The sequence below is a fragment of the Apium graveolens genome, chromosome 5 (assembly GCF_009905375.1).
Source record: "Apium graveolens cultivar Ventura chromosome 5, ASM990537v1, whole genome shotgun sequence".
NCBI classification, from domain to species: Eukaryota; Viridiplantae; Streptophyta; class Magnoliopsida; order Apiales; family Apiaceae; genus Apium; species Apium graveolens.
In genome coordinates, this window is record NC_133651.1 from 292,437,485 (window position 1) to 292,465,157 (window position 27,673).

A 27,673-nucleotide genomic window follows, 5' to 3' on the forward strand; every position below is an offset into this window, starting at 1 on the left:
CCCAATGTTCAAACCATTCCTGCAGTAGGGACATTTAATGTGAACGATCTTAAAAGGCTACTCAACCATCTTGAAGGAGGAAGAGTAACGACAACTGTGCAAGTTCCTACTACTTTTGCCGGTGTTGTAAGGGAGGTGCAATTGCCGGCAGGATACATGAACACAACTAATGACTTGCGTTTTCATGGGAACTCTGACCCTGTGGAGTTTCTGGGATGTTTCAACATTGAGATGGATGTATACCAAGTACCTGATTTGGCTCGATGTTGTCTCCTGGAGACCACCTTTAGAGAAGGCGCTCAGCAATGGTTCCAGAAACTTGGTCCAGGTGTGTTCACATCCTGGGAGCAGATAAAAACCTTGTTTCTAACTCAGTTTCAAGCTGCAGTGAAGTATACACCGCTAGTTACCACACTGGCCAATGTGAAACAGAAAGAGGGGAAAAGCTTGACCTCATACTTTAAGAGGTTCAATATAGAGTCTACTTTAGTAATGGGCAACTGATGAAACACTGAAAATACTTCTTATAGCTGGTCTACGTGTGGGAACAGATTTCTGGAAGCACCTGCAAGGGAAGGACCCTGTGTCATTAGCCGATGTACTTGTACAGGCGGAATCATTTAAAGCAATTGAACAGTCGCTTACAGAAACAAAAAAGAATGATAATGCCCACAACTCTAAGGGGCGAACCAAGAGGAGAGATAGATCCGTGAGCCCAGATTATCGACGGAATGCCAGGAGCCCTAATAGGGTGAACGTCGTGAACACGCGGAAAGAATGGAGCCCACCGTCTAACTATGAAAGAAGAGTAAACAACTACACTCCACTGGCAGCGTCCATTGATCATATCTTCGAGGTGAATAAGGATAGAGGAATCTTCAAGAAACTAGACCGTCTGACTTCATGGTAGAGTAGAGATAAGAAGAAGTATTGTGATTACCATGAGTCTACCGGCCACGACACCCATGAATGTCGTCACCTGAAAGATGAGATTGAAGAGTTGATCATGGCGGGATACCTGGGAGAATGGATTGATAAGGTGAAGCGATGAAGGGGGAATGATGACAAGAGGAAAGATGAAAGGCGACCCCCGCGAGAAGAAGACGCTGAAAAGACAGCATAAGTTAAGTTCCAAAGAGCTGGTAGTATCAGGGCAATTTTTGAAGGACACCCCTTTGTCGGTGACAGTAATCGGGCGTTGGAAAGAAATGCAAGAGAAGCACGACACCCGCCACTCACAAACATTCATAGTTTGGAAGATAGACCTCCAAAAATATTCAAAGGGGAGTCAACTGATATTACGTTTATGGAGAGAGAGTCAAGATGGGTACATCATCCCCATAATGATGCACTGGTAATAACTATGTTTATCGGGGCAATGAACGTGCATTGGGTCTTCTTGGACAACGGGAGCTCTGCGAACATCCTGTATTACAGCACGTACAAAAAATTGGGTTTCCCCGATAGCGACATGTATTTTGAAGATGCACATGTCTATGTCTTTATTGGAAAAGCAGTGAGAGTTATGGGTTTGGTTAGGCTTCCCGTTACACTTGGGGAAGGAGCTTTGTCTGTCACTCAAATGATAGATTTCAAAGTGCTGGATCAGGATTCTGCGCACAACGCGTTGGTGGGCAGACTTTGGTTACGGGAGTTCATAGTGATAACCTCGATACATCACTTGATGATAAAGTTCCCAACGCCTAACAGAGTAGGCAGTCTGAGAGGGTCGCAATATGAGTCACGCGACTGCTATCACAAGGCTGTTAAAGAATTCCGCAGGAGAACGAGGGAAAGGGTCTTCCATTTGAGGGTGCGGAGGATATTCATACAAAACCAAGTGAAGAGGTTCATGCCCATTATTTCGTAGAAGGCCCAGAGAGGAAAGAAACCCGTATACCGGGACACCTGTTTTGACATTGGGGAATGTTTCGAGGATCCGTAGCATGGAAGAAGTTGTGGTGAACCATATAGAAGAGATCATGCAGAAGGAGGTTAACGGGGAAAAGTTGGAAGGAAGAAGTGAGATTTTGCAAAGTCTCGAAAATCACTTTAAGGTGGATGCTCCTCGAAAAGAGGACGCGCCCTTGAAGAGAAAAAATGGAATTGAGGTTGATGCTTCTCAAAATGAGGATGCGCTCTTCATACTTGCGTTGCACAAAACCATGCCTTGTCCTGAGGTAGATGCACCCACTCATTAGGACGCGCCCTCGGATAAAAAAATGGGCATAGAGGACCCCCGTGACTTTGATTTTGATTTGGATCCCAGGATCCCTATGCCCGCCAAAAAGACGGGGCCGGCCGAAGGTACAATATCTGTTCCGGTCGATAAAGATGACCCGAGCAAGGTTTTGAAAGTGGGATCCTAGCTAGGTGATGAAATGAGGGAAAGTCTTACCCGCTTCTTGATTACAAATCTCGATGTCTTCGCATGGAGCCATTCAGACATGGTGGGAATCGACCCAGGAGTAATGTATCACCGGTTGAATATCTTCCCGAATTGTACGGGCATACATCAAAAGCGTCGCCCAGTGAGCGGGGAAAGGGCAATAGCATTAAAAGAAGAAGTAGATCGATTGTTGGAGGTGGGACTAATCAAAGAACCTTACTACCCCGAATGGCTTGCAAATCCAATGCTCGTAAAAAAGCTGAACGGGAAGTGGAGGACTTGTGTAGATTTCACAGATCTCAACAAGGCATGTCCAAAGGATAGTTTCCCGCTCCCACGAATTGATCAGTTGGTTGACGCGATGGCAGGGCATGCCTTGCTAAGTTTCATGGATGCATATTCGGGTTACAATCAGATCCCCATGTATGGTCCCGACCAAGAGCATACATCCTTCATCATCGACAGGGGGCTATACTACTACATAGGAATGCCGTTTGGATTGATTAATGATGGCGCAACCTATCAGCGGTTGGTGAATATGATGTTCAAAAACCAAATTGGGAGAACCATGAAGGTGTATGTGGATGATATGTTGGTAAAATCCAAGGAGGCGGATGACCATATAGAACACTTGATGGAAATGTTTAACATTCTAAGGAGGTTTTGCATGAAGTTGAACCCACAAAAGTGTGTATTCGGTGTGGAATCGGGTAAGTTTCTTGGATTCATCATCAACCATCGGGGAATCGAGGCCAACCCGCAAAGATTAAGGCATTGTTGGATATGAAATCATCCGACAATGTGAAACAGGTGCAAAGTTTAACTGGGAGGATTGCCGCGCTGAATCGATTTGTTTCCAAATCTTCTGACAGATGCAAGGAGTTCTTTAAGGCGATCAAGTTGGCAGGGAAAGACTTCGTATGGACACCTGAATGTGAAGAGGCTTTCAGAAGGATCAAGGAACAATTGGGAAACCCTCCCATGTTGTTAAAACCGTTAGATGGAGAATCTCTAATACTGTACCTCGCGGTGTCGGGATATTCAATCAGCGCTGTTCAGGTAAGGGAGGAAGATGGACAACAGTCACCAGTTTATTATGTGAGCAAGCGATTACACGACGCTGAGACTCGTTATACAAGCATGGAGAAACTGGTTTATGCCTTGGTCCTTGCATCAAGGAAATTACGGTCGTACTTCCAGGCCCATAGAATTTAAGTCCGCACAACATATCCACTATGACAAGTCCTTCATAAGCCAGAATCATCGTGGAGGATGTTGAAATGGGCCGTAGAATTGGGACAGTTTGACTTGGAATACATGCCTTGTACAGCAATTAAAGGACAAGCCTTAGCCGATTTTTTGCTGGAATTTGATTATGCGGTCGATGATAAAGCTTTGGTGGTGTTGTAGCCCCCTCGTAAAGAAGAATCTTTAGAAGAGTTCCCATATCCCTGGTGGATCTTACATGTAGATGGGGCAGTTAACAATGGAGGAGCAGGTGCAGGCATAGTACTCGTATCTCCAGAAGGCCATCATCTAGTGACTACAATTCACTTCAAATTTTATGCAACAAATAATGATGCGGAGTATGAAGCATTGGTTAATGGCTTAAAGATCGCTTTGGAAATGGGGGTGCGAAACCTAATTACGAGGAGTGATTCAGAGTTGGTAGTGAATCAGATTTCAAGCGCGACGCCCGCGAACGGAATTGTACTTGAGATGCACGCAGCGCTTGATCGGAAAGTTCAAAGAGGTGAGGTTGGAATGTTTACCGTGGAAAAAGAACAACAACGCGGATGCTTTAGTGGAAATGGGGTCACAGCAAGAGGCTGTGTTATTGGGATCCATACCTTTAGAGATTCAAGAAATTTCTAGCATCCCAGAGATAGAAGCGATGCAAGTAGATGAGGCTCCCAAGGAAACATGGATGACGCCCCTTATTGCCTACATTCACAAGGGAACACTCCCAGAGGATAAGTTCAAGGCTCATCGACTTCGCTACTAGGCTGCGAGGTATGTGGTGTACGATGAAGTTCTGTATAAGAGAGGCTTTAATCAACCACTGCTCAGATGTGTTGATGAAGAAGAAGGAAATTACATCTTGAGTGAGGTGCATGAAGGAATTTGTGGTAATCACTCGGGGGGTAACTCATTAGCGATGAAAGTTTTGCGCCAAGGATATTATTGGCCTACGATGAAAGAAGATGCAGTGAATTTTGTCAGAGCATGTGATCGCTGCCAACGCTTTGCAAACTACTCATCTATGCCAGCGATACTCTTAACATCTATGGTAAGCCCGTGGCCATTTTCCATGTGGGGAATAGACCTTATTGGCGAGCTCCCCAAGGCTAAAGAGGATGTCAAGTATGCGGTAGTCGCAGTTGATTATTTTACTAAGTGGGCAGAGGCTATGATGTTGGCTACTATAACCGCAAAGAAAATCAGAGATTTTGTCTTCAACTCCATCGTGTGCAGGTTTAGAATCCCTTACAAGCTTGTATCTGACAACGGAAAGCAATTTGACAGCAAGGAGTTGCGACAACTTTGTGAAGATTTAAAAATTAAGAAGGAGTTTGTAGCGGTCTATCATCCTCAAAGCAATGGGCAGACAGAAGCTGTGAATAAAATAATAAAGCATACCCTCAAAGCCAAGCTAGAAAAGCGCAAAGGAAATTAGCCTGAAGAACTCCCAAAGATGATGTGGTCCTACAACACTACTCCACGATCTACTACGGGAGAAACTCCGTTTATGCTTACTTATGGCTATGAAGCTATGGTCCCCGTGAAAGTTGGTTTGGGATCGCTTCGCAGAGATCGTTACACGGAGGAGGATGCAGAGGTTAATCAAAGACTTCATTTGGATCTCTTGGAAGAAACAAGGGAAAATTCTCAGCTGAGGCTTGCAGCATATCAGCAACGTGTCGAAAGGTATTATAACAAGAAGGTAAAGGGACAATTGCTGAAGATGGGAGATTTGGTGCTTAGGAAGGTGATACCCAACACGAAGAACCCCCAACATAGAGTGTTTGGAGCTAATTGGGAAGGACCATATAAGATAAAGGCCATCTTGTGGAAAGGGACTTATCACCTTGAGGATATGGAAAGGAAGTTGGTTCCGCGAGCGTGGAACGCGGAACATCTCTGAAAGTATTATCAGTAAGGCGCGGCTTGGGCCCCTTACGTACCTCTTTTATTATATATTTAGGGCCACGCCCAGATTATAGACTAGAATTAAATAAATTCCTCATAGCCTAGGGGGTAGTGCATGTACTACTTACCTTAGAACTAGTTGAAGGATCATTTTTTCGAATAAATTCCCCACAGAGCATAGTAGCCGGGGGACTGGTGCACTTTTGACACCAGAGCGCATTATTAATGAAAACTTTGAAATTTTCCAAAAGTTTTTGCTTGTTAATTTGCTTGGTTGTATGACGCGTCCAAGCCATAGGGCGCACCCTGTTTGATGGTTTTATGCAGATGTTAGAAGGAACAACAAAACTCAAGTAAAAGTGGAACTGAGATGCGTACTATTTCCAAGGACGCGCCCAAGTTATCTTGGTTGATGCTCTGACAGTTTTGTGTTTCTTTAAACATAATTAAAAGGGAAGACGCGTCCTTGCTTAGGACGCGCCCCACACATACTTGTGCCTTTAGATAAGACATAGAAACAAAAATGCACTACCCAAACAATTCAGATCCAAATACAGAGGACGCGCCCATTAATGACACCTGCTTGACAGGTGATAGTAGAGAGAGTAACAGTATTACAAAAGGTGACGCGTCCTAAGCACATAACGCGCCCATATGTAGGTCAAGGTAAAGTGATAGGGTAGAAGATATGCATAGAGGTAGAAGTAATCATTACAATCTGCAGGGCTTCAAGGGGCCCGCACCCTTAAAATGGTTCAGGTAATAACTTCATGAATAAACATAGGACGCATCCTAAGAAGGAGGCGCGTCCTGAGGCTTGTCTTGGTCGCCAGCAGGAGGAGGTTGAGTTTGAAGTGGAGAAGGAGCAGGAGATGCGTCATCTTCCTCCAAGCCCAGAAAAATCCTTTTGCTCTTAATGGAATCCGCAGCCCTAATTCTGAAGTCAATTACCCATATCTGCATTTCTGCATCGAACTTAGAAAAGGAATACTCTGGGTCATTTACAATAAACCCAGAGCACCATTCCTCGAATCCAGCTGCGAAGCCATTTTGATAGACTAGCTTTTTCTCCTCTCTCCACCCATGCAGTCTGTTATCGTTTAGAGTGTCAAGCTCCAGCTGCATGGTGGAATTCAGAGTGATAACACTATCCATTGCTTTCTCCATAGAAATGACATTACCCTTCAGTATGGCTTTCTCCGCCTCAAGACGCACCTTGTCCTCCTGCAGGCGCTTGATCTCGGCATCCTTTTCTTGGGCAAGCAAATTAATGTACTTTTTCAGAGATTTTATCTTGTCTTTAGCTTGGCTCTTTGCAGTTTCGGTGGTAGCAAGATGCGCCCTGAGTCTTGCAGACATGTTAGCACTTTGCCTAGCATGCAGATGAAGCTCAGCTGCAGCCCTCACCATTGCCTCCTCTGTCTGCTGCTCGGTTCTGAAAGTCCAACCCCTAACTTCATCCTCAGTAAAAGCACCGACTGAAGACGCGCCCAGATATCTGAGGACAAAGTATTGGTCATCAGGAACAATTTTTTGACGTTTCTAGGGCGCGTCCTCATTAACAGGGATGTCAGGTGCCGTGGTAGCCATGATCTTGGGGGAAGGTGGAGGAGTCTTAGCAGGAGTATGATTTTTCACCTTCGGATTAGGCTTTATGAGAGTTTGCTTCTTCACCCTTAGCTTCTTGGAAGCTCTAATAGCGAAACCTTTTGGGAGAGAAGCCATGTCTGGGATATAAACACGGAAAATCGTTAGTCAAATAAAGAAGACGCGTCCAGATCGTAGGACGTGCCCAGAGTGTAATTTAAAGATTGGTGATGCATGCGTATAGAGACATGTAAATGCATGAAGAAATGTCAAGCAAAATGAATGCAAAATATGAAAAATGCATATATATGTGTGGATATGACGCGTCTTAAAGATATGACGCATCCTACCTAAGAGCATATTGGATGTATGGGAAAGATATAAGTAACATGCAAACATCAGTCCTAGATTTTATAAGGAGACACGCCCTGAAAATAAGGTGCGCCCAAAATGAAAGTGCAGATATAGGGGAACGTCTATAAATCAGGTTAAGTTCAAAGGAAAAGGTAAGCATGCAAATGGCGCGTCATAGAGTCATGACGAGTCCTATACCTAATAATATCTTACCTTGCTCTAAGTCCACCTTTTTATTAATGTCTGGATGAATAATTTCTGTGGCATGGAACCCTTTGGATTTCTCAGAAGCAGTGAGAATGGGCTTCCCATTATGAAAATCTTGAAATTTGCAAAGAGAACCCACTCGTGGGGACAAAGCTCCTATTTTCTTCAAGTTCTCCTCAGTGATCATATCCTTGAGGTTGAAATGCTTCTCAGCATATTGCAATACCTTCTCTGCTCTCTTTTTCTTCCTTCCTGATAGTTCTTTCTGAGTTCTTTTATCTATAGAAGAAAGTTGAAGGTTACAAAAAGAAAAGAGAGAAAGGCTACAAAATGGAGACGTGCCATGAGAGAAAGGACGCGTCCTAGACATTGTGCTTACTTGGCTCTAAGTTGAAATGAACGTGCGTCCGTTTAACATCATAGATGTAGAAAAATGGCTTCTTCCAGTCTCGTTCATGACTGATCTTGCCTTCATTAAATCCCTTATTGTTCAACCATTTATTGATAACCAGGAAGTGGTAGCCTGGGATAGATTTCCTGATGCTGAAAAAATAGCTGAGCTCTTTCATTGAGGGCGCGCCCAATCCCAGGTTATGGTATATAATGTACAGAGCCCAAGCTAACTTATAGGAGTTTGGGGACAGTTGGACTGGAGCCACATCGTACCAGTTCAAAATTTTCTTGATGTACGGATGTAAGGGCGCGCTCACACCCAAGGAAATCAGTTTTGGTATGAGAACCATTCTGGGGATCCTTTGATTCCCAATGTTAAAAATGTGTGGCCTCATTGTGCGAAGAGGGCGCGCCCAAATGCCCTCCATGTCATAGTATTTCATATGCCATTGGATTTCCCAGTCAGTTGCATTGGAGTCAAGAGCTACACAGGCTAGCTTGCCTTTTTTTTTCCTTCTGGCATTTTTCTCTGCCTCAGTTAGAGCACCAAGCCTTGTCCAGTCATAATCCACTTCAACATCTGAAGGTTCCCAATGTTCCAGGGGAGGATCAGATTTCTGGGGGGACACATGATATGCCTCAGGGTCTGGAACCCTCTTTTCAAATTCCCTTACACTAAGAGAGGACGCGTCCTGAGAAGCTGACGCGTCCTGAGAAGGAGGCGCATCCTCGTCTGAAATAATCATGCGTAGGGGCTGTTGGATGTTTGAAGGTACAATTTCATCATCCGTCCAATCTTCGATGGCAGCCCTAGCATGGAGAGTTGCAGTTCTTTTTCATTTGATTCCTTTCTTTTTCATTCTAGAGCTTATGAGGGACGTGATCCATGGAATCGGAACTGAAATCAGACATTATAAAAGTCTTTGATTTGAGAGACTCAAAGACGCGTCTTTCTGCTTTAAGGAAGGAGCTTGTCCTGATAGATTCAGGGAAATCGGGTTTGAAAGAGATCAAGTGTGGGGAGTAAATCCCAAGGCGTTTGTTGAGAACTTTGAATGGATGGAAAGGTGACGAAGGAGATGCGTCCTCCAGCTGCAAAAGAAGGAAGAAAAATTTAAGGACGCGTCCACATAAAAAAATGGAGAAGGGAAGGAAGATCCTGGAAACATACGAGGGCGCGTACTAAAATCTATCGCAGAAGAGGCACTATAATGACGCGTCCTAGTAAGGTACTGGCCCTATATGACCTTTGTTTGGGAATATAAGATGCGCCCTGATGGGAAGACGCGTCCGATATGGTTGCAATACAGTGGAATTTTAATCGACTAATCGATTTGGGGAAAATTCTCTAAAATCTAGAAACATGTGACAGGAGAATCAAGGAAGCTAAATATAGTGGTTTTACAGATATATACACATATACATACAAAGAAAAATGAAGAACAATTGAGGCATGTGAACAGTCTTTTGTTTATTACGGTTGGATTAATCAACCAAATAAAGAAGTAAAAGGTGATTTACGTACCTTATAAGATGGGGATTCGATTAAGCTGTAGAAATCGAGTAATGGGCGGTTGAATCGTCAGAAATTTTAGCCGAAAGCTTATGCGGCGGCGATGGCGTTTTTTTAGAGAGAAGAGAGGAAGGTAATAATAATGAGATGTGATTAGGGTATTTATAGAGGAGAGTGTGTGCTGACGTGTGCGACAGCTGTAGCGCAACGGTTATAGAGTGAGTGGAAAGACGCGTCCTCTGCCAATGGCGCGTCATGTGTTCGCGAGCCAAATTTCGTTGCTTGGTTTTTTGGAATAAAGTTTCCAATTTTGTTTTCAACTGCAAATGGAATTTGGGGGGTAGTTGTTATACCCAAAATTTGGCATTGGATTGACTTGGGTCAAATGCGGATTAAGTATGGTCAAAATCGGTATTGCTTTGTAGAAAGTAAGGACGCGTCCAGGCACAGAGGACGCGCCTACTTGAGAAAAGATGTTTTATGATCTGGTAATGGCGAAGCATGGGAGTGCATGATCAGGGAAGGACGCGCCCAAGCTCTGTGGATGCATCAACCATGGTGAAAGTACTTGGCAAATGTGGTCTTGTGGCAATAGACGCTGGAGGACGCGCCTATCTTGATCAGGACGTGCCCTAAGTAGTGGAATGCTGTGCGTGATGGTTTTTGAGGAGATAATACAAGTTTCATAGAGGTGAGGGTGCGCCCGGGGTCTTAGGACGCGTCCTGTACTTGGTCTATATATTCTCAATGGTGACTTCAGGATAAAGTTTGCATGGAGAGGAGCAATGGAGATTGTTTTTACTAACGTATTTGTTGCAGGTACTCTTTAAAGAATTCCCTCCTTGAGACGGTCAAGGAGGGGGATGTCCGTGAAAAAGCTTGAAGGCCTCCAAGGGTATGCCTGATGATTGAAGGCCTCCTCCTGTATTCAACGGGTGTCCACGTTGGGGATGCGGGGTTAACATTGGTGTGTGCTTTGGGAACTCTGTTCTTGTATTCAATGGGTATCCTCGTTGGAGAACTTTGGATTCATCCTGCAATTTGCATCCAAGAGCTTGGGATCACCTATCCTGCTATCTGGTGGGTTATCCTCATTCGGGGGGACAGGGATGCATCTGGCACTTGGGGTGAACTGTGGATATACCTGCGTCCATAAATCAAGGGAGATAGTTGTAGCGGAGTGTTATCCTTGCGCAGGGAGATGCACTATCCGTGAAATCCTGCGATTACGGACGAGCCTTGGGCCTTCGCGGTTGGGCCTCATAGTCGGACATTCCTAAAGCTAGCGGAAGACGGACTTTGGATGGGCATCTACCGGGCCTAGGAATAAGAAGTCTACGTCCATTAGATTTCTTGTTCTACAAGAACTACGTCAGGCTTGATCCCTATATAAAGGGTACTTAGGTACATTGAGAGGGTAAGAAGTTGAGAGCTGATAAGAGAGCCACCACTTACTCTGATCAATCTCAGCCTAAAACAACCACAAACCACCGCACACCGTTTAATTTTTCGGCGAAGAACCACCGTCATAGATCTTAATTCCGGCGAGAACCTCAATCTTTGTTGTTACCAGATTCCTCCGTCAACAACAAGTTTCCTTTTTGTTAAACTAATTGAGAAGATATTGTTGTCAATCTTGTACGATGTAGACATTATTATATATATAATATATAACTAATTCACAAGAACATTGTTAATTCTTAAATCACATAAACATATAAGAATTAACAATTAAATTAGGAGAAGGGTTTGCGAAAAAAAAATAGAGATTGAATTTAATTTCGAATCCAGAAATCTGTCTCCTTAAAGCAGTTTTGCCCCGCACCATTCGTGTTTAGCGACCTGCTTCCCAGTATAAAACGAGATACTAGTATAATTGATAAATCGAAAATACTCCTAGCGAACTTGAACTGAGCCCAAGAACTATCATCGGAATATTTGAAACATTAAAGACTGAGGAGACCGAGAATTAAAGAGGCAACTCATATTTTATCGACTTAATAAAACTGGTGCCTGAAGACTCTATTTATAAACAGAGGCTTGAAAGGACTTACCTTTCTTTTCGATGTGGTATAGGGTATTTATAAGAAAACCCAAGAAATAGGTTTGTACTACTCTAGATGTGGTACAAAACCATTTTCCACATTAAAAGGTAAAATTTTGGAACATCAGTTCTCATTCACCTTGTTAGGAGCAAATGATGATATCAAACTGAAACTATCAGAAGTTCACATCAGAACTTATATATCAACGGATGCTGATGACATCAACGGATGATGAAACATCAACGGATGATGGTTTCAACGGATGATGATGTCAACGGATAATGAAATCAGTATTTGTCACATCAGTTGATCTTCGAAGAGGAAAAGGAAACAGAAATTTCAAGGCGGTGAAGGACTTTATCTCAGATGCAATAATATAGGTTTCCTTGTTAATTGTAACACCCCCAAATCCGGGGTCGGGGATCCGGGTTGTCACGAGTTCCATTTCCCTTAATAACTCTTAATTTTAATAAACAACCAACTACTGCGTACTGTGACCCCACAATATACACACACACATCACAAGTTATAGTCTCAGAAATAAATACCAAAAATAACACAAGTTATTTTATTCCACATTTATTAGTCATTACACCTGAAAGGGGTTTCTGAATAAATTTACAGATTGTTTGCCATTATTACAATTCATAAATATACATAAGTCTGGTACATCAAAAGTTGAAAGCCTAGCCTATTGGTACTTCCTACCTCAGCTACAACGGCATCAACACCTACAGGAAACTGCAGAACATTTCCTATCTGCTCGTGAATTGGGAGCTTGGTCCTGTTCATCTTGTCTAGCTGTTGTTGTGTGATGAAAGAATAAAGCAAGGGTGAGCAACAAGCCCGGCAAAATAACATGTATAATAATTAACAATATATGAGCATTCTCATAATACTCATGAAAGTCTTGGTCAAGAAGAAATGAACCAAGTTTGATATCTTAATGCGACGAAGTCGTAAAATATTCAGTATATATATACATATATACTTTTCAAAATCTTTGAAATCCTCTGACATGTATAATATACACAGAGTTCCAGTTTATAACTGTATAAAAATATCGTTGCAAGGTGATCTCATATATCTAACATTATCTCAATGTTTTTCTGAAAATCTTTGTCATGCATAAGATAATCATTAACTAGATATAAGTTGAAAAGATGAAGTTACGAGATACTCCAATATACTTATATCTTTTTCAAATACTACTTGAACTACCATCGTTCAAGTTATAAATAGTTCATCCCATAGATGAAGCTACAAGACAAAACTTGTATAGAATCAATCTTTGAAATATCATCAAAATGAAACGAAGTTACGAGATACTTCATTGCATGAAAACATCATTTTGAAAACTCGACCCTGCCAACACTCAACAATCGCCCAACCGTAGCCTTTCTATCGAAGTGCTCTGGGTAGTGTTGCAGAAATATCCAACTGGATGATGAACTCATTACGGGAGTTTGCCGCGCCAGGAAGACCACTCATGATGATCAGTCGCAGTAGTGCAACCCCACAATTTTCTACATGTAGAGGAGAATAGTCGGATTTACTTGTCGATCGAACGCTGGACTCCTAAGGAATGGACAGTCTTAGCAGAACTTCCGGGCCATTTGGGCCAATAAATAAGGCTGGGCCGGCGCCACTCGACCACTTATGCCACTACTAGTTCAGATGAAATTCATGACTCTGAAACGTAAAGCTCGTCTCCCCTTTCCCCAAGTAGGAACTTGTTGATACGACTCTACCAAGAAGTCACATCTAGTTGGAAAGAAAACTCACCGATATTTCCCAGGCAATGCCTGTTAATGGATTAACTTATTCCAAGAATTTTACTTCCCGAATGTTGGGTAAGTAATCAAAAACTCTTTTATCAAAACAGCAACCTTGTTGCGAATATACAAATACATCACAGAGCCGGATCCCTCAGATTTTTGAGCGAGTATTTAAATACCCTTCGAAAGGAAGATCTTAAATTTGAAAATGAGTTTTTGGGATCCGCTCTAACTTTCAAAAATAGTTTTGATAAAGTTTGAAAATAATCTCTGGAAATATTTAAAGTAAGAATGATTTGATAGTATCAATCATTTTCCGAATACTTGGTGAATATTGAAACATTATTCTTTAAGAAAATAAAAAATATTATTTAATAAAATAAGCGAAGTCATAAGTCATCGAATGAATATTCAAACTAATATTCATTAATATAAAATAAGCGGAGTCATAAGTCCTCGAATGAATATTTAGACTAATATTCATTAAATAAAATAAGCGGAGTCATAAGTCCTCGAATGAATATTCAGACTAACATTCATTAAATAAAATAAGCGGAGTCATAAGTTCTTGAATAAATATTCAAACTAATATTCATTAATATAAAATAAGAGAAGTCACAAGTCCTCGAATGAATATTCAGACTAATATTTATTAAATAAAATAAGCGGAGTCATAAGTCCTCGAATGAATATTCAGACTAATATTCATTAAATAAAATAAGCGGAGTCATAAGTCCTCGAATGAATATTCAGACTAATATTCATTAAATAAAATAAGCGGAGTCATAAGTCCTCGAATGAATATTCAGACTAATATTCATTTATTAATAGAAATAAAATAAGTTTCATAAGTAGAAACTCTATTCAAATAATTAAACTAGTCTTTGATCGTAATAGGAATCTTAAATGAATATTCAAAAAATAATATTCACTTATAATATAAAACTATCGAATAAAAACTATTCGATTAATAGTTTTGAAAACTATTTATATATATGTATAATATACTCGGGAATATCGCCTCCCGGTTTAGAAAAAATTTCATCTCTGGGTCCCTTACGTACTGCTTATCTCTAGTATAGGTATTATGCATTTTATAATACCTATGATTAGTGCTTAATTACTTGGCTAATGACCGCGTATCTGTTATACGGTTCACTTAACTTTCGTTTTCGTTCGTCGTTTGAGGGATCATATCCGGGATCTTATTACTTGGGTTCCCTTAAACCTTTCTCAATATATTATATACCTTTAATGATCCTCTGCTACAATCCTTAAATAAAATCCTTTTAATTATGTTACCTTATACTTAATCCTTTCGGTATCTGGTGGATTTTTGGGAAAAAATCAAAGTGTTCGAATTTGGATTCTGACGATCTTTACATACACTCATCTACTTTATGGAATACTGATACGATCTCAGAATTTCCATAACAGTACTCCTATATAGTGTGGTCTGATAATTTTCCTTAATCAGCATCATCAACAAAAACTTACTGTTCATCAGTGTTTCAAAAATTCTAAAAATTGGGGTTATTACAGTCTCCCCTCCTTAAAAGGATTCCGTACCGGAATCAGATAGAAAATGAATAGGGATACTTTCTTGGCGGTGCACTTTCTAACTCTCAAGTCAATTTTCCACATTGTGGTTCTACCACCAAACTCTGACTAGTTTGATAAACCTTCTCCTAAGCACTTGTTCCTTTTTGATCTATAACCCCTCCGGGTTGCTCCATATAGGTTACGTCTGGTTGCATGCCTATGCACTCATATGCCCCTATCTGTCTGGCATCTGGATTACACTTCCTTAACATTGATACGTGGAACACGTTATGAACTTGCTACAGGTTCGGGGGTAGGGCAAGCTCATATGCTAACTTTCCAATACGTCTTAATATCTTCAAGGGTCCAATAAATCATGGACTTAAACTTTCCTTTCTTTCCAACCCTCATCAAATCTTTTCAAGGGAATACTTTTAATAATACAAGGTTCCCTCATTCATACTCTTTTCCTTTCGGGCCATACTGGCGTACTCCTCCAGTCGATTTTAGGCTTCTACTAGCCGTCCTCTGATTAGATCTACTATGTCCTTGGTTAATTGGACTACTTTGGACCTGAGCATCTTGCGCTCTCCAACTTCATTCCGATACAAGGGAGATCGGCATCTCTTTCTGTATAGGGCCTCGTAAGGAGACATTCCAACACTGTCATATCATCCATCGTCATAAGAAAACTCGATACGTGTTAAGTGATCATTCCAAATTCTTTCAAGTCTATCGCACAGACTCTCATCATAGCTTCTTGAGCTATAGGTTTTGCTTCTCAATACCCACTCGTTTCCCGTACGTAATCATTACTATCTTCCGTACCTAATACTATACTGGTTACACTTTAGTTTGTTAGAGTTCTATAAACTTTTAACAATTGCTTCAACCTTAGTATCACGAACGTATTAGATTCGGAACACCACCGCACTGATACTACTTCCTTTCTAGCTGCTTCCATCTTCAAAAGCTTGATCCATCATATAGAAGTAAAATATTTTATTGAGAGATCACTATGATCATGAACACTTATTACATCGCATAGTTAGTACAGAAGGTGGCCAGCCTTTAGTACTTGACAAGCAATTAAACAATAGATGGTATCCTACTAGGCTTCTATCATACAGATAGATAGTCATTAGGCAATACCTCCCCTTCTGGAAGGGTTTTTCTTCTCAGCTTATACAAAATGAAAAGGAGAGAAGAGAACGAATTTAAGAGCATTATATTAAAAAATATATTGCCACAAAATATTTGGCTTGGAATCTACCTCTGAACTACAGAGGTTTATCAAAGGAGAATGAAACATAAGTATCTATATCAATATCCGGTATTATCGCATCACAATTCACGTGCCTGAATATTTACTATTCCGTCCATCATTCTATGAACCCATGCTCTTGCTCGAGCTTATAAACAATCACCTTTGAAACTCCCTCGATAACGAAAATTGAATCTGGGATTTCATTCTAGACATCATCGTTACTAGAATTCTACGCTTTCCCCACAACCTTCCTCGTATAGTAATACAACTCTCTGTCGCTAAGAAAGAATAAAAATTCAATAGGTAGATAATCCACTAGTTAGTCTATCAATGATAACTTATACATCACCACGACCCGATTAGTGGTACTCAATCTCAACATCCATTACAATACAACTCTCCCGGTTGTTATCATCTCATTATTCGCAGAATCATTGCTGCATTACTATAGTCCACCGTGGACCTATGGTAGTCATTCGTTTTCCTTGGAATCTTAATAGCTAACCATATGAAGTCCATACCTATCGTATCACATTCTTCTAAGAAGGTAACATAATCACCATTCATGATTCATGAAGAACACTCCTGATCCTGACGTACATACATGACATGAAGCAGATAAAATTGCAGAAGAGTTTCAATGAAAGCAACGATAGCAGGCTAATACCATTATTAACCATATGTCTTTATTAGGAGATGTGAAGCTCAAAGGTTTATTTAGTCCTTTTATAACATGGTCATCGCTTATCTCAAGATAGTACCTTCTAAGACAGGTAGCCCGCTCACATCGATAACATGAATTAAATCTTTATCAGACTACTATTACAGTTGAGTATCGAACAATCATCCGAAGGAATGTCAATCTTTCACACCATAATACCACCTTCACGACTTTAACCATCATTACTGTATTCCTCTGGCACGAGCGCCTATTATTTCTCTTTTATAGTTAGAGTGTCGGCCATCTTATTGGCCTTTCCTGATAGTAATAGTTCCTTATAATCAATGTCTTTTGAACGATCTCTAACTAAATTTTTTACCTCATTTCCAATCACTGCTTGTGTGAAAATGCTCTTCCTTAAGCTTTGGTGAGAAAAAAAATATCACCATTTTTCCATAAGTTATTGCCTCGGTCTTTAGAGGTTAACATTATCACGACTAACTCTCGATCATACTTAGGACGTCTCTTATCTTGGGTCCTTCTTGTTTTCACCAATCTCAACCTTCATTGGGTCAATCTATACTTTCTTATGGTTCAACAAGTGCTCACCTGGCATTATTATAATTACGTAATATTTCCTTTATCAAAATTTCTATTCTTCAGAACTTTGAATATTATCTTTCTCCTTGTAAGACCTCTAAGGTTATCCTTGAATCATTCCTCCTGTATTCCCTAGATACAGGGCATATCAAAATACCATTTACTAATACTAGAACCAATGTCTACATACTTCTAAAAATTCCTCCACTGATCCTTAAAGGTTGTTGTTACCTTAATCCTTTCCAATTTATACTGTCGAAACTCATACTGTCCCTATTAAGGTGAAATTCCAATCTTTATGCATTCCCCTAGGATTCATCTCAAGTTATCGAGGTTCCATCCTTAATTTCACCTTTAAAAAGGTAGTTGCATCCTTCCATGGATAAATCAAGTAATATATCCCTAATAAGGGTATCTTATTCAATCATTCCCACCTCGATAGTCTATACCTAATTTCATAATAACATCCTTATTCAACCTAAGGTAAATCCATATGGCCTTCAGAAGATAACAATGGTTATCCGCCTTTCTTTCCTGATTTGGTAATGATAATAGGGATGTTCTGGAAGATATTGGTTGTGTTCAAAGTGATCTTTTTAGTTCTAATTACTCATTTACCTCTGTTATTTATCTTAACAGTCATCTCAATGTTGGGATATCTTTTGTACCTGGTGTCTCCTTTTGGGTATCCAGTCACTGGTGTTACATACACCTCATATTCTTGAAGGTCACTTCCTTCATCCAATTCCTAATTTCTTGCTTTCCTGTCTCCTCGGTCCATCCGTGTTTTCTTATTAGCCCATCGATCTATCTCGAAATGTCTTCCAATACTCTCAACTTAAAGGGGATAATATATATATATATATATACATATCATTTATGCCTTCAACCATTAACTTTAACTCATGGTGAATCACCCTCATCCTGATGATCACACACTTTTCTGTTTCTATTACTACGAGTCATTAGGGTTTCCTCATACCCAACTCCCTTATCAATCCTCAAACTCTATTGCCTTTATATTCCTTTCCACTTCAGTTTCTTTTTTTTTAATTATTATTACAATTATTTCATGAACCCATTAATCATTGACTTCAAACATCACGTTATTCTGGGTCCGTGTCCTCATGACGAATCTTGCCAACTTTTACAACTTAGATTCATAATTCATCATACTCGTCCACCTTTATTCTGGCTCTAAAGCTTTTACACTATCTCTATAACCTTTGGAAGTACTTTCCCGAAAACAATTGACTTAACTTTAATCGGTTTATTATAACCTCTGGCCCCGTATCTTTCTTGGCCTTTCACCAGCGGGTGGCCTCTCTCTTAGGAAGGTAAGTGACAAAAACAGTCTTTTGCGCTTCGTCAATCATTTAAAATTTCAAGTGATTCCTATATTTCCTTTAGCCAGGCTCTTGCCTTGACTGGGTCAACCTGTTCCTTGGAATTCTGAGAGCTTAGCGGCTTAAAGGTCATGAAAGAATTTCCCACCGTATTGCTTCCTCAGGGTGGTGGTTGGGGGTAAAAGTATAAGTTTTATTTAGGCAGGTCCATGAATTGCCCCATAGGAGTACCGTCCTGGTTCCCCTATCTTGCTCGACTTCTGTATTCTCATTATGAAATGTTTCATCCTTCTCCCATAATCGGGGTTATCTTATACATTAAAATCCTTGTTTTCCACTTCATTATATTATGAGTTCCCTCTTTCTTGATGGCGACCTCCCTGACTATCATATTCAGGGTTTTCCTTAAATCTTATTCCTCGAAGCATGGCTTTGATCTAAGATCCCATCCTTAAGCTTTTGAACATTCGAAACCCAAATTCTGTAGGAATACCTCATTATTCCCCTATCATCTTTCTCGGTATTAATCTCTTCTCTATTCATTGGCTTTTTTCCTTCATTCATCACTTTTTCTAGGCACAATATGATCTTTTCCGATAATTCATGCTGCATTACAATCTCAAACAGCTTTTCAGTACCGGCTCCAAGTACCTTCACTTCTATTCCCATTTTCTCGAATCTCTTTCAGCTCTTCCGAAGACATTATCAGCTCGAGTCTCTCCTTTCTACTAAGGGCGTCAGCCACCACATTGGCTTTCCCTGGATGATAAAGAATCTCACAATCATAATCCTTGATTAGCTCTAACCACCTTCTCTGGCGCATGTTGAGCTCTTTCTGCGTGAAAATGTACTAGAGCACTTATGGCTTGTATAAATCTCGCACTTCTCTCCATACAAGTAGTGCCTCCAATCTTTAGGGCAAAACTATTGCCACGAGCCCAAGCTCATGGGTGGGGATATCGAATTTTATATTCCTTAATTTTCTTGATGCGTACGCGATTACCTTACCGTGCTGTATAAAAAAGCAAACTAATTTCTTGTGCGAAGCGTCACTACAAATCACAAAATCTCTTTTTCCATCCGGCAACGCCAACATAGGGGTTGTCACCAATCTTTTCTTCAGTTCTTGGAAGCTATTCTCACAATTCTCTATCCATTCTAACTTCTCGGTCTTATGAGTAAGCCGCGCTAAAGGGGATGCTTTCTTTGCAAACTTGAACGAACCTACGATAGTAGTCATCCTGACTACAGTCATTGATTCCCTAGCGATAATCTCTTCAGTCTTGTTAGGATCCTTCACGGGATCCTCCTCAGCAACAACCCCGTCTGGGATAACATCCTTAATCGCTATATCCTTAATATGGACATAATCTGGTCCCTGGTTAGCGTGCTCCATTGGATTTACAATATGATCCCCAATATTTAGCAAAACATCGTTGTTGCTCTTGAACTTCAGGGTTCGGTGCCCCGCTACCTTATACGATAACGATCTATGTTACTATTATGATATTTATAAGGGTTCCCATAAGGGTTTAAACTGTCAGTACTACATTAGTTAGTCCGACTATGAACTTGGCAAGAGTTCTGTTAGATATATTTGTGATATCATGTTTAATAATGATTTGTGTTTAGTTTTCAGATCTTGAATAACAAGACAAATCAGACTTAACTGGAAATTAGTACTTATACTGAAGTCAGAACTTAAGATATCAGAACTTAAGTTATCAGAACTTAAGATATCAGAAGATATTTATCAGAAGATAACATCAGGACTTAAGAAAACATTTAGATAAGGAAGGCGGCTGATTGAAAGGAAAGAAAATCAAGATCAAACACAAGAAGAGATATGCATAGAGAAGAATTCTATGAAGAATAGAACACTTGGAGAAAAAGATAACTAATTGATATATTTTAGGATGCAGACTTATATTCGATATCAATTAGAAGATTATCTTGTAACTGTGTGTCTATATAAACACAGCATAGGGTTTACACTATATGTGTTATCTTAATCGAGAATATTATTTATTGTAACTCTAGCAGCCCTCGTGATATTTTTTCATCACTGCGAGAGAACGGTTTCATTGTAATACTGTTTTATTAATAAGATTATTCTGTGTTTCATACTTGTGTTCTTAATTCGATTTGATTGTAGTATACACTGTATTCAACCCCCTTCTACAGTGTGTGTGACCTAACAAGTGGTATCAGAGCCAATTTGCTAACACATATATAGTAAAGATCCAAAACAATCATGTTTGAAGAAGAGAAAACTCCAACCAAGCCCTTCAAAACTGAAGAAACTCCAAAGACTCAAATCAATAATCGATATGAGACTATTAGGGTTCCCATACTGAAACCTTCTGAGTATCCCATATGGAAAGTGAGGATGACTATATTTCTGGAAGCTACAGATCCAGAATACCTTGATAGAATTAATGAAGGACCACATAAGCCAACCAAGCTCTCTGTTGTAGTTGCAGATCAGCCAACACAGACTGTACCAAAGGAGAAAAGTGAATATACAGCTGAAGATATCTCATTTATTGCAAAGGATGCAAAGGTAAGGCATTCGCTGTATAGTGCCATTGATAATGTCATGTCAAACAGGGTAATTAACTGCAAGACTGCAAAGGAGATATGGGATGCCTTGGAGACAAGATGCCAGGGAACTGATGCAATTAAGAAGAACATGAGTACTATACTCACTCAAGAGTATGAGCACTTTGACTCAAAACCTGATGAGTCATTAACTGGTTTATATGACAGATTTGTCAAACTCTTGAATGATCTATCACCGGTGGATAAGGAATATGATCTTGAAGATACTAATCTTAAATTCCTCTTAGCTCTTCCTGAAAGTTGGGATTTGAAGGCAACTACTATAAGAGACAACTATGCTCTTGATGAAACTACTCTTGATGAAATTTATGGTATGCTCAAAACTCATGAACTTGAGATGGATCAAAAAAGCAAGAGGCATTGGAGAAAGTCAAGAAAAGTTGCTCTTAAGGCTGAGGATGAATCCCCCAAAGTCGCTGCCTCAAAGAAAGGAAAAGGAAAGGCTCTCATCATAAAGTCAGATACTGAGTCATCAAGTTTTGATAGTGATGAGGATTCAGAAACTGAAAGTCTATCTGAGATGGATGCTGATGAAGAGATGATGAAATTGTGTGCTCTTATGGTGAAGGGCATCACAAAGATAGCCTATAGGAAATTCAGAAAGGGAAGGAAGTTTTCCAGGAAAAGTGGAAATTCTGATAAGAAGGGATTCAGAAAATCTGAAGGCAAAGCAGGAAATTCTGACAAATGAGATTACTCAAATGTTAAATGCTACATTTGTGGTGAGAAAGGCCACATATATCCTGATTGCAAGAAAGGAAAAGGTGACAAAGGCAAGGCACTTGTCACAAAGAAGAAAAGTTGGACAGACACTTCAGATTCTGAAAATGAGGTGAACTATGCCTTGATGGCAAATGCTGATAGCAGTTCTGATGCTGCTGAGTTAAAGGTACCTCAAACAACTTATGATTTTCATACTGATGATATTACTGAGTTGAGATCTTATCTTAAAACCATATTCATTAGTTATAGAGATCAGACTTTAACATGTGATAGGTTAACTTCTAAAAATCTAGCTTTTAAAAAAAGAAATGACTATTTAGAAAAAGAGTTAGTTATGTTCCATCAAACTCAGAAAGAAAGAGATGATGCTTTTTGTTAGAGATGAAGTGTTAAAATTGAATCAATCTCTAAAAACTGAGTTAGAAAAGGAAAAAGAGATTATCAGGACTTGGACTAACTCTGGCAGAACAACTCAGAATTTACTAAGTAGTGGAAACTGGAAAGAGGGCTTGGGTTATGGAGATGATAAAAGTGAAACATGAACTGAACAAATTAAGCCAATTATTGTTAAACAAACTAATAAGACAAAGGTAAATCATGTTAAGTTTGTAGCTAAAACTGTAGAGTCTGATTCTGAAAAGATGAAAGATATTGAGACAGAAGTTAAGGTAGAGTCAACTTCTGTTAAGGCAAAACAGGATAAACCAGCTGAAGTTAACATAGGCTTAATGACAAAGAAGCAGCTTAAGTATAAGCTGAAAGAGATTAAAAATGTAAACAAGGTAAAGCCACCTAGGAAAAATAGGAATGGAAAGGAAGGTGTAAATAAAAGCAATAATTATAAGTCTGTTCCTAATGTTTCTAGAAAGAAATGCTATAACTGTGGAAACTTTAACCATCTTGCTTCTTTTTGCAGGAAGAATAAGAATATCAACTCTTTACCTCCTAAATCAGGAGTTAAGAGTTAGTATGTTAGGTTTAAACCACAAAATCCTTGTTTTCATTGTGGTAGTTTATGGAATTCCATTTATACTTGTAAGGAATATCATAGTTTGTACTATGATTATTATCAAATAAAACCTTCTTTAAAGAAAGTTAGCATTATTGCTTCTAGTGTAAGTTCTGATGCAAAGTCTGATAGTGTAAATTCTGATAAGAAAAATGTAAACATAAACTCTGATGTTAAATCCGCTGCAAATGTTAACAAACTTAAGAAGGCCAAAGGATCCAAGCAAGTCTGGGTCCTTAAAACTAATCATTAGTGGTCTTTGTGATTGCAGGGCAACAGGAAAAACAGCTTAGTTCTGGACAGTGGATGTTCAGGACATATGACTGGAAATAAAGCCCTGCTATCAGACTTTGTGGTGAAAGCTGGCCCAGGAGTTTCTTATGGAGATGGAAACATGGGAAAAACTCTGGGATATGGCAATATCAATCTTGGGAATGTCATCATTGAAAAAGTAGCTCTAGTCTCAGGACTTAAACACAATCTACTGAGTGTTAGTCAAATCTGTAATAGAGTTTATCATGTGGATTTCTTTGAAGAACACTGTGAAGTTGTAAGCAAATATACATGCTAAAACTGATATCAGACTTTAAGGATGGTAAAAGCTACAAGGACTGTGAGTTGTAGTTACTTAGTCAAATTCTCATATGCATTTGTACTTAATGTTTTTGACATCATCAAATATCTATTGAACTTGTATATTATGCTAATTTACAAGTTGGGGGAGATTGTTAGATATATTTGTGATTTCATGTTTAATAATGATTTGTGTTTAGTTTTCATATCTTGAATATAGGGACAAATCAGGACTGAACTGGAAATCAGTACTTATACTGAAGTCCGAACTTAAGATATCAGAACTTAAGATATCAGAAGATATTTATCAGAAGATAATATCAGGACTTAAGAAGACATACAGATAAGGAAGGCGGCTGATTGAAAGGAAAGAAGATCCAGATTAGTTTCTTGGTTTAGCAAGAAACAAAAGTCAATTTCCACATCAACTGCAGAGGCAGAGTACATTGCTGCAGGAAGCTGTTGTGCACAGATTCTTTGGATGAAGAATCAGTTACTGGATTATGGGTTAGAATTTTTTAAAATTCCTATTTACTGTGATAATCAAAGTGTTATTGCTATGACAGGTAATCCAGTTCAACACTCAATGACAAAGCACATCAGCATTAGGTACCACTTCATAAGGGAGCATGTGATGGAAGGTACAGTGGAATTGCATTTTGTTCCAACAGATCAACAACTAGCAGATATTTTCACAAAACCACTATGTGAAGCTACTTTTACATGATTGGTAAATGAACTTGGAATGGTTTCAGGTTCTTTCTCTAAATCTGTTTAGTTTATGTTCTGATACATCAGACTTTATGATCAGTATTTACAGATATTACTCTCTTTATGTAATCTGTGCTTAAATTGAAATTTACCTAAGTGTTGATTGTTGTCTGATGTGAATTTCTAAACTCTGATAGTGATATGAATGTTTCTCTGACCTAGTAGTCTTTAATATACTAAAGATCCCATGTTTGAAGTAATTGTTTATGTGGAAATCTTTTAACACAAGTAAATTCTGATATTGAGCTTGGTTAGGTTTACTCTGTGTATCTTATTACTAAGTCAAAAACTAGAATAGTGCTTCTTATCTGTTAAGTTCTGATGTTGGTAAATCTTATGGATGTACTAGGTGCTGATAAGCCTCACTTGTCAAAAGAAAAATAAAAGAAAAGAAATAAATATCAGGTACTCCTTTAAGATCTAGAGAAAAATGTATGTGGAAGGGAAGACCCAAGTGCATTGCTGGAGAAATACTCTGATAATAGCATATGCATTAGAAAAGCAAAATAAAATTTTCTTGGTGACTTTTCACATTCTCTGATTACTGGAGAAATACTCTGATAATAGCATAAATTCTGATAAGCAGTCGTGACTCACTTACACTGAGAAGCCACTGTAAAAAGGAATTTCAAAAGATGCATAAAATAAGCACAAAACAGTTGAGGTGGACTCATGCATGAACTCATTCTATAGTAGACTTCAGACTAATGACAGATTTTAAGCAAAGTTCTTAGTTATGCCTTATTTCTAAGATGTACTGAAGTGAATCAGACTTTACTCTTTGTCTGATATTTAGCTTAAAGCACACACTTACACTCCATATGAATGATGAAAATTACTGTGGTGATCAATGTTGTTTTAGATGAACAGTTTAAGTGTCAGTTGCATAAATTCTGAGGACAAGTTCTGATGGAAGTTCTGATGATTAAGTTCTGTTGAAACCATATCAGTATTTGTGTGAAGAATTATAGAAATAAACATTCACTTTTTGAGTTAAGGAGCCATATTCTGATGACTATTAAATTCTGATAATAATCAAGTTCTGATGCTGACGTTGCAGTATTTATTTCCTTGATTTATTTTTAGGTTAATACTTTAACGGTTATATTTTATCAGAATATTGGTTTAAGTGAGATAAAGACAGTAATAATCATTTGTTTAGTGGGAACAATTTTTTTTTAAAAAAACTGCATGTGCATAGTAATCATTACTTATTTCCCGTGCCCATTAACTTTTGTCTTAACTGCTGCATGGCTGACAGATGTAACGTCTGTTCCACTTCTCAATAACTGCTGTCAAGTGGAGTGTATATGTAAAAGAGATAAAAGATTTTAAAATCTTTTATTTACATTTCTTTCTAACCTCTCTCTCTTTTCTCTTAATCTCTCTCTAACGGTTTTCTATACAGACATTTTATCAAACTCCTTTCAGGCACTCTTATTTCTCACTTATTTCTCAATGGCACCCAAGGATATAATCTTTAATGGAGCAAAGTTCGTCCCCAACAACTATACTGCCATTCTCACTAAGAGTGAAGCTCCTTTGGAACTTCATTTTATTCAGGATTTCTTATCTCATAGTGAAATTGGGTTCGCATTGACACAACCATCCAGTATATCTGGAACTCAAGTTCTGACATTCTGGCGCACTGGACATTATGATGATGGTGGTAAGCATGGGACTCCAAGCATCGTATTTACAGCAAATGAGGTTGAGTATGTTGTTACTGCGGGAGCAGTTCGAAAAGCTCTAAACCTACCTGAATTCTGTCAATTCAGTTCTGCTGTGAAGGAGCCCTTGCTATAGCAAATGATGGCTAATCTTGGATATGAAAATAGTTTGGCTAAGATAGGTCAACTCAAATGCCCATATATTCGAAGGGAATGGAGCTTCTTCTTCGATTGCATCACGAAGAAGTTTGCCAACAAATGCTCAAATTTTGATGCCATTCCCATTCTGACACAACAAATTGGGTATGCACTCCTAAACCAGTCTCATTTTGATTATGCAAAGACTGTGTTATGTTTTATAGGAGATAGAATGAAAGAGGACAGGAATGTAGTTTACTTTGCTAGGTTCTGTCAGTTAATTTACAATTACTGTACATCAGATGAACCACAATTAGCAGGTGAAATCATAGAACCTTTTAATTTAGCAAAAAGGGCTTTTACTAATCTTTTATCTACTGACACCAAGAAGGGAGTTTTGAGACCCCTTAGTATTCCTTTATCAGTAAAGCAAGCTCTGGTAAATGCTGATTATGCAACCTATTCATTACTATATCCTGATGTTCAACCCACCAACACACAACAGCCATCAGAACCAACCACCACCCAAACACAGCAACCACATACATCTGCACATGCCAATCAACCATCAGCACCTACAGTGCAGCCTTATTGTTTTAGAGCAAGGAGGACTAAGATAGTACATCAGTCACAGCAGAAAAGAAGGAGGATGATTCTGAGAGATGAATCAGAAGATGAGGCACAGGTTCAAACATCAGAACTTGTTGCAAAAGTAGCTGAGGAAGTGTCTCCTCAGAAAACAAAGGAAACTGGGAGTTCTAGGCCCCTCAAAAGGCTTAGAAAGATAAATTCTGATGACAAAGCTCCCAAAGTCTCTCCACCCTTGAAGAAAGTGAAGAAACAAAGAGCTAACAGGGAAATAGGTGAGTCAGATTCAGAGGATGTGGAAGAAGCAGCTAAGGAAGGGGATCAGGAATCTCTGATCCCAAAGGAGCCAATTGTGATTAAATCCCTTCCATCTACACAACCAGAATTTGCTGAAACCACTGCATCTACACCTCCACTGTCACCAATTCAAGTTGAAGAAACTACTCAAGACAGAGTGTCTACACCTCCTGTGTCTCCTATCATTGAACAAGTACATACAGATGCATCAGGTATAAGTGCTGAAATAGACATTCACAACTTGAATGTGCCTGAGGTTCTGTACTTGGAAGCTCCAACCATTCCTCAACATACTCCACCAATAACACGAATTTTAAATGCTGATTTCAATACAGATATTCCAACAATACCTCTTCTGAATCTAGATGATGAAGATTAGATATTAGGTGAGCATCAGAATTTGGATGTTGATCAGAATTTACTGACAGAACAGCACTTAGAGGATGATCA

At 39.2% G+C, this 27,673-nt stretch overlaps 1 protein-coding gene across 1 annotated transcript; it reads left to right on the top strand.

Moving 5' to 3' along the window:
- Positions 1 to 5,084: 5,084 nt before the first annotated feature.
- Positions 5,085 to 5,534, top strand: LOC141661037 (uncharacterized). The gene has a single exon (XM_074468019.1). It carries the CDS (start codon positions 5,085 to 5,087, stop codon positions 5,532 to 5,534), a length of 450 nt encoding a protein of 149 aa, XP_074324120.1.
- Positions 5,535 to 27,673: the final 22,139 nt, after the last annotated feature.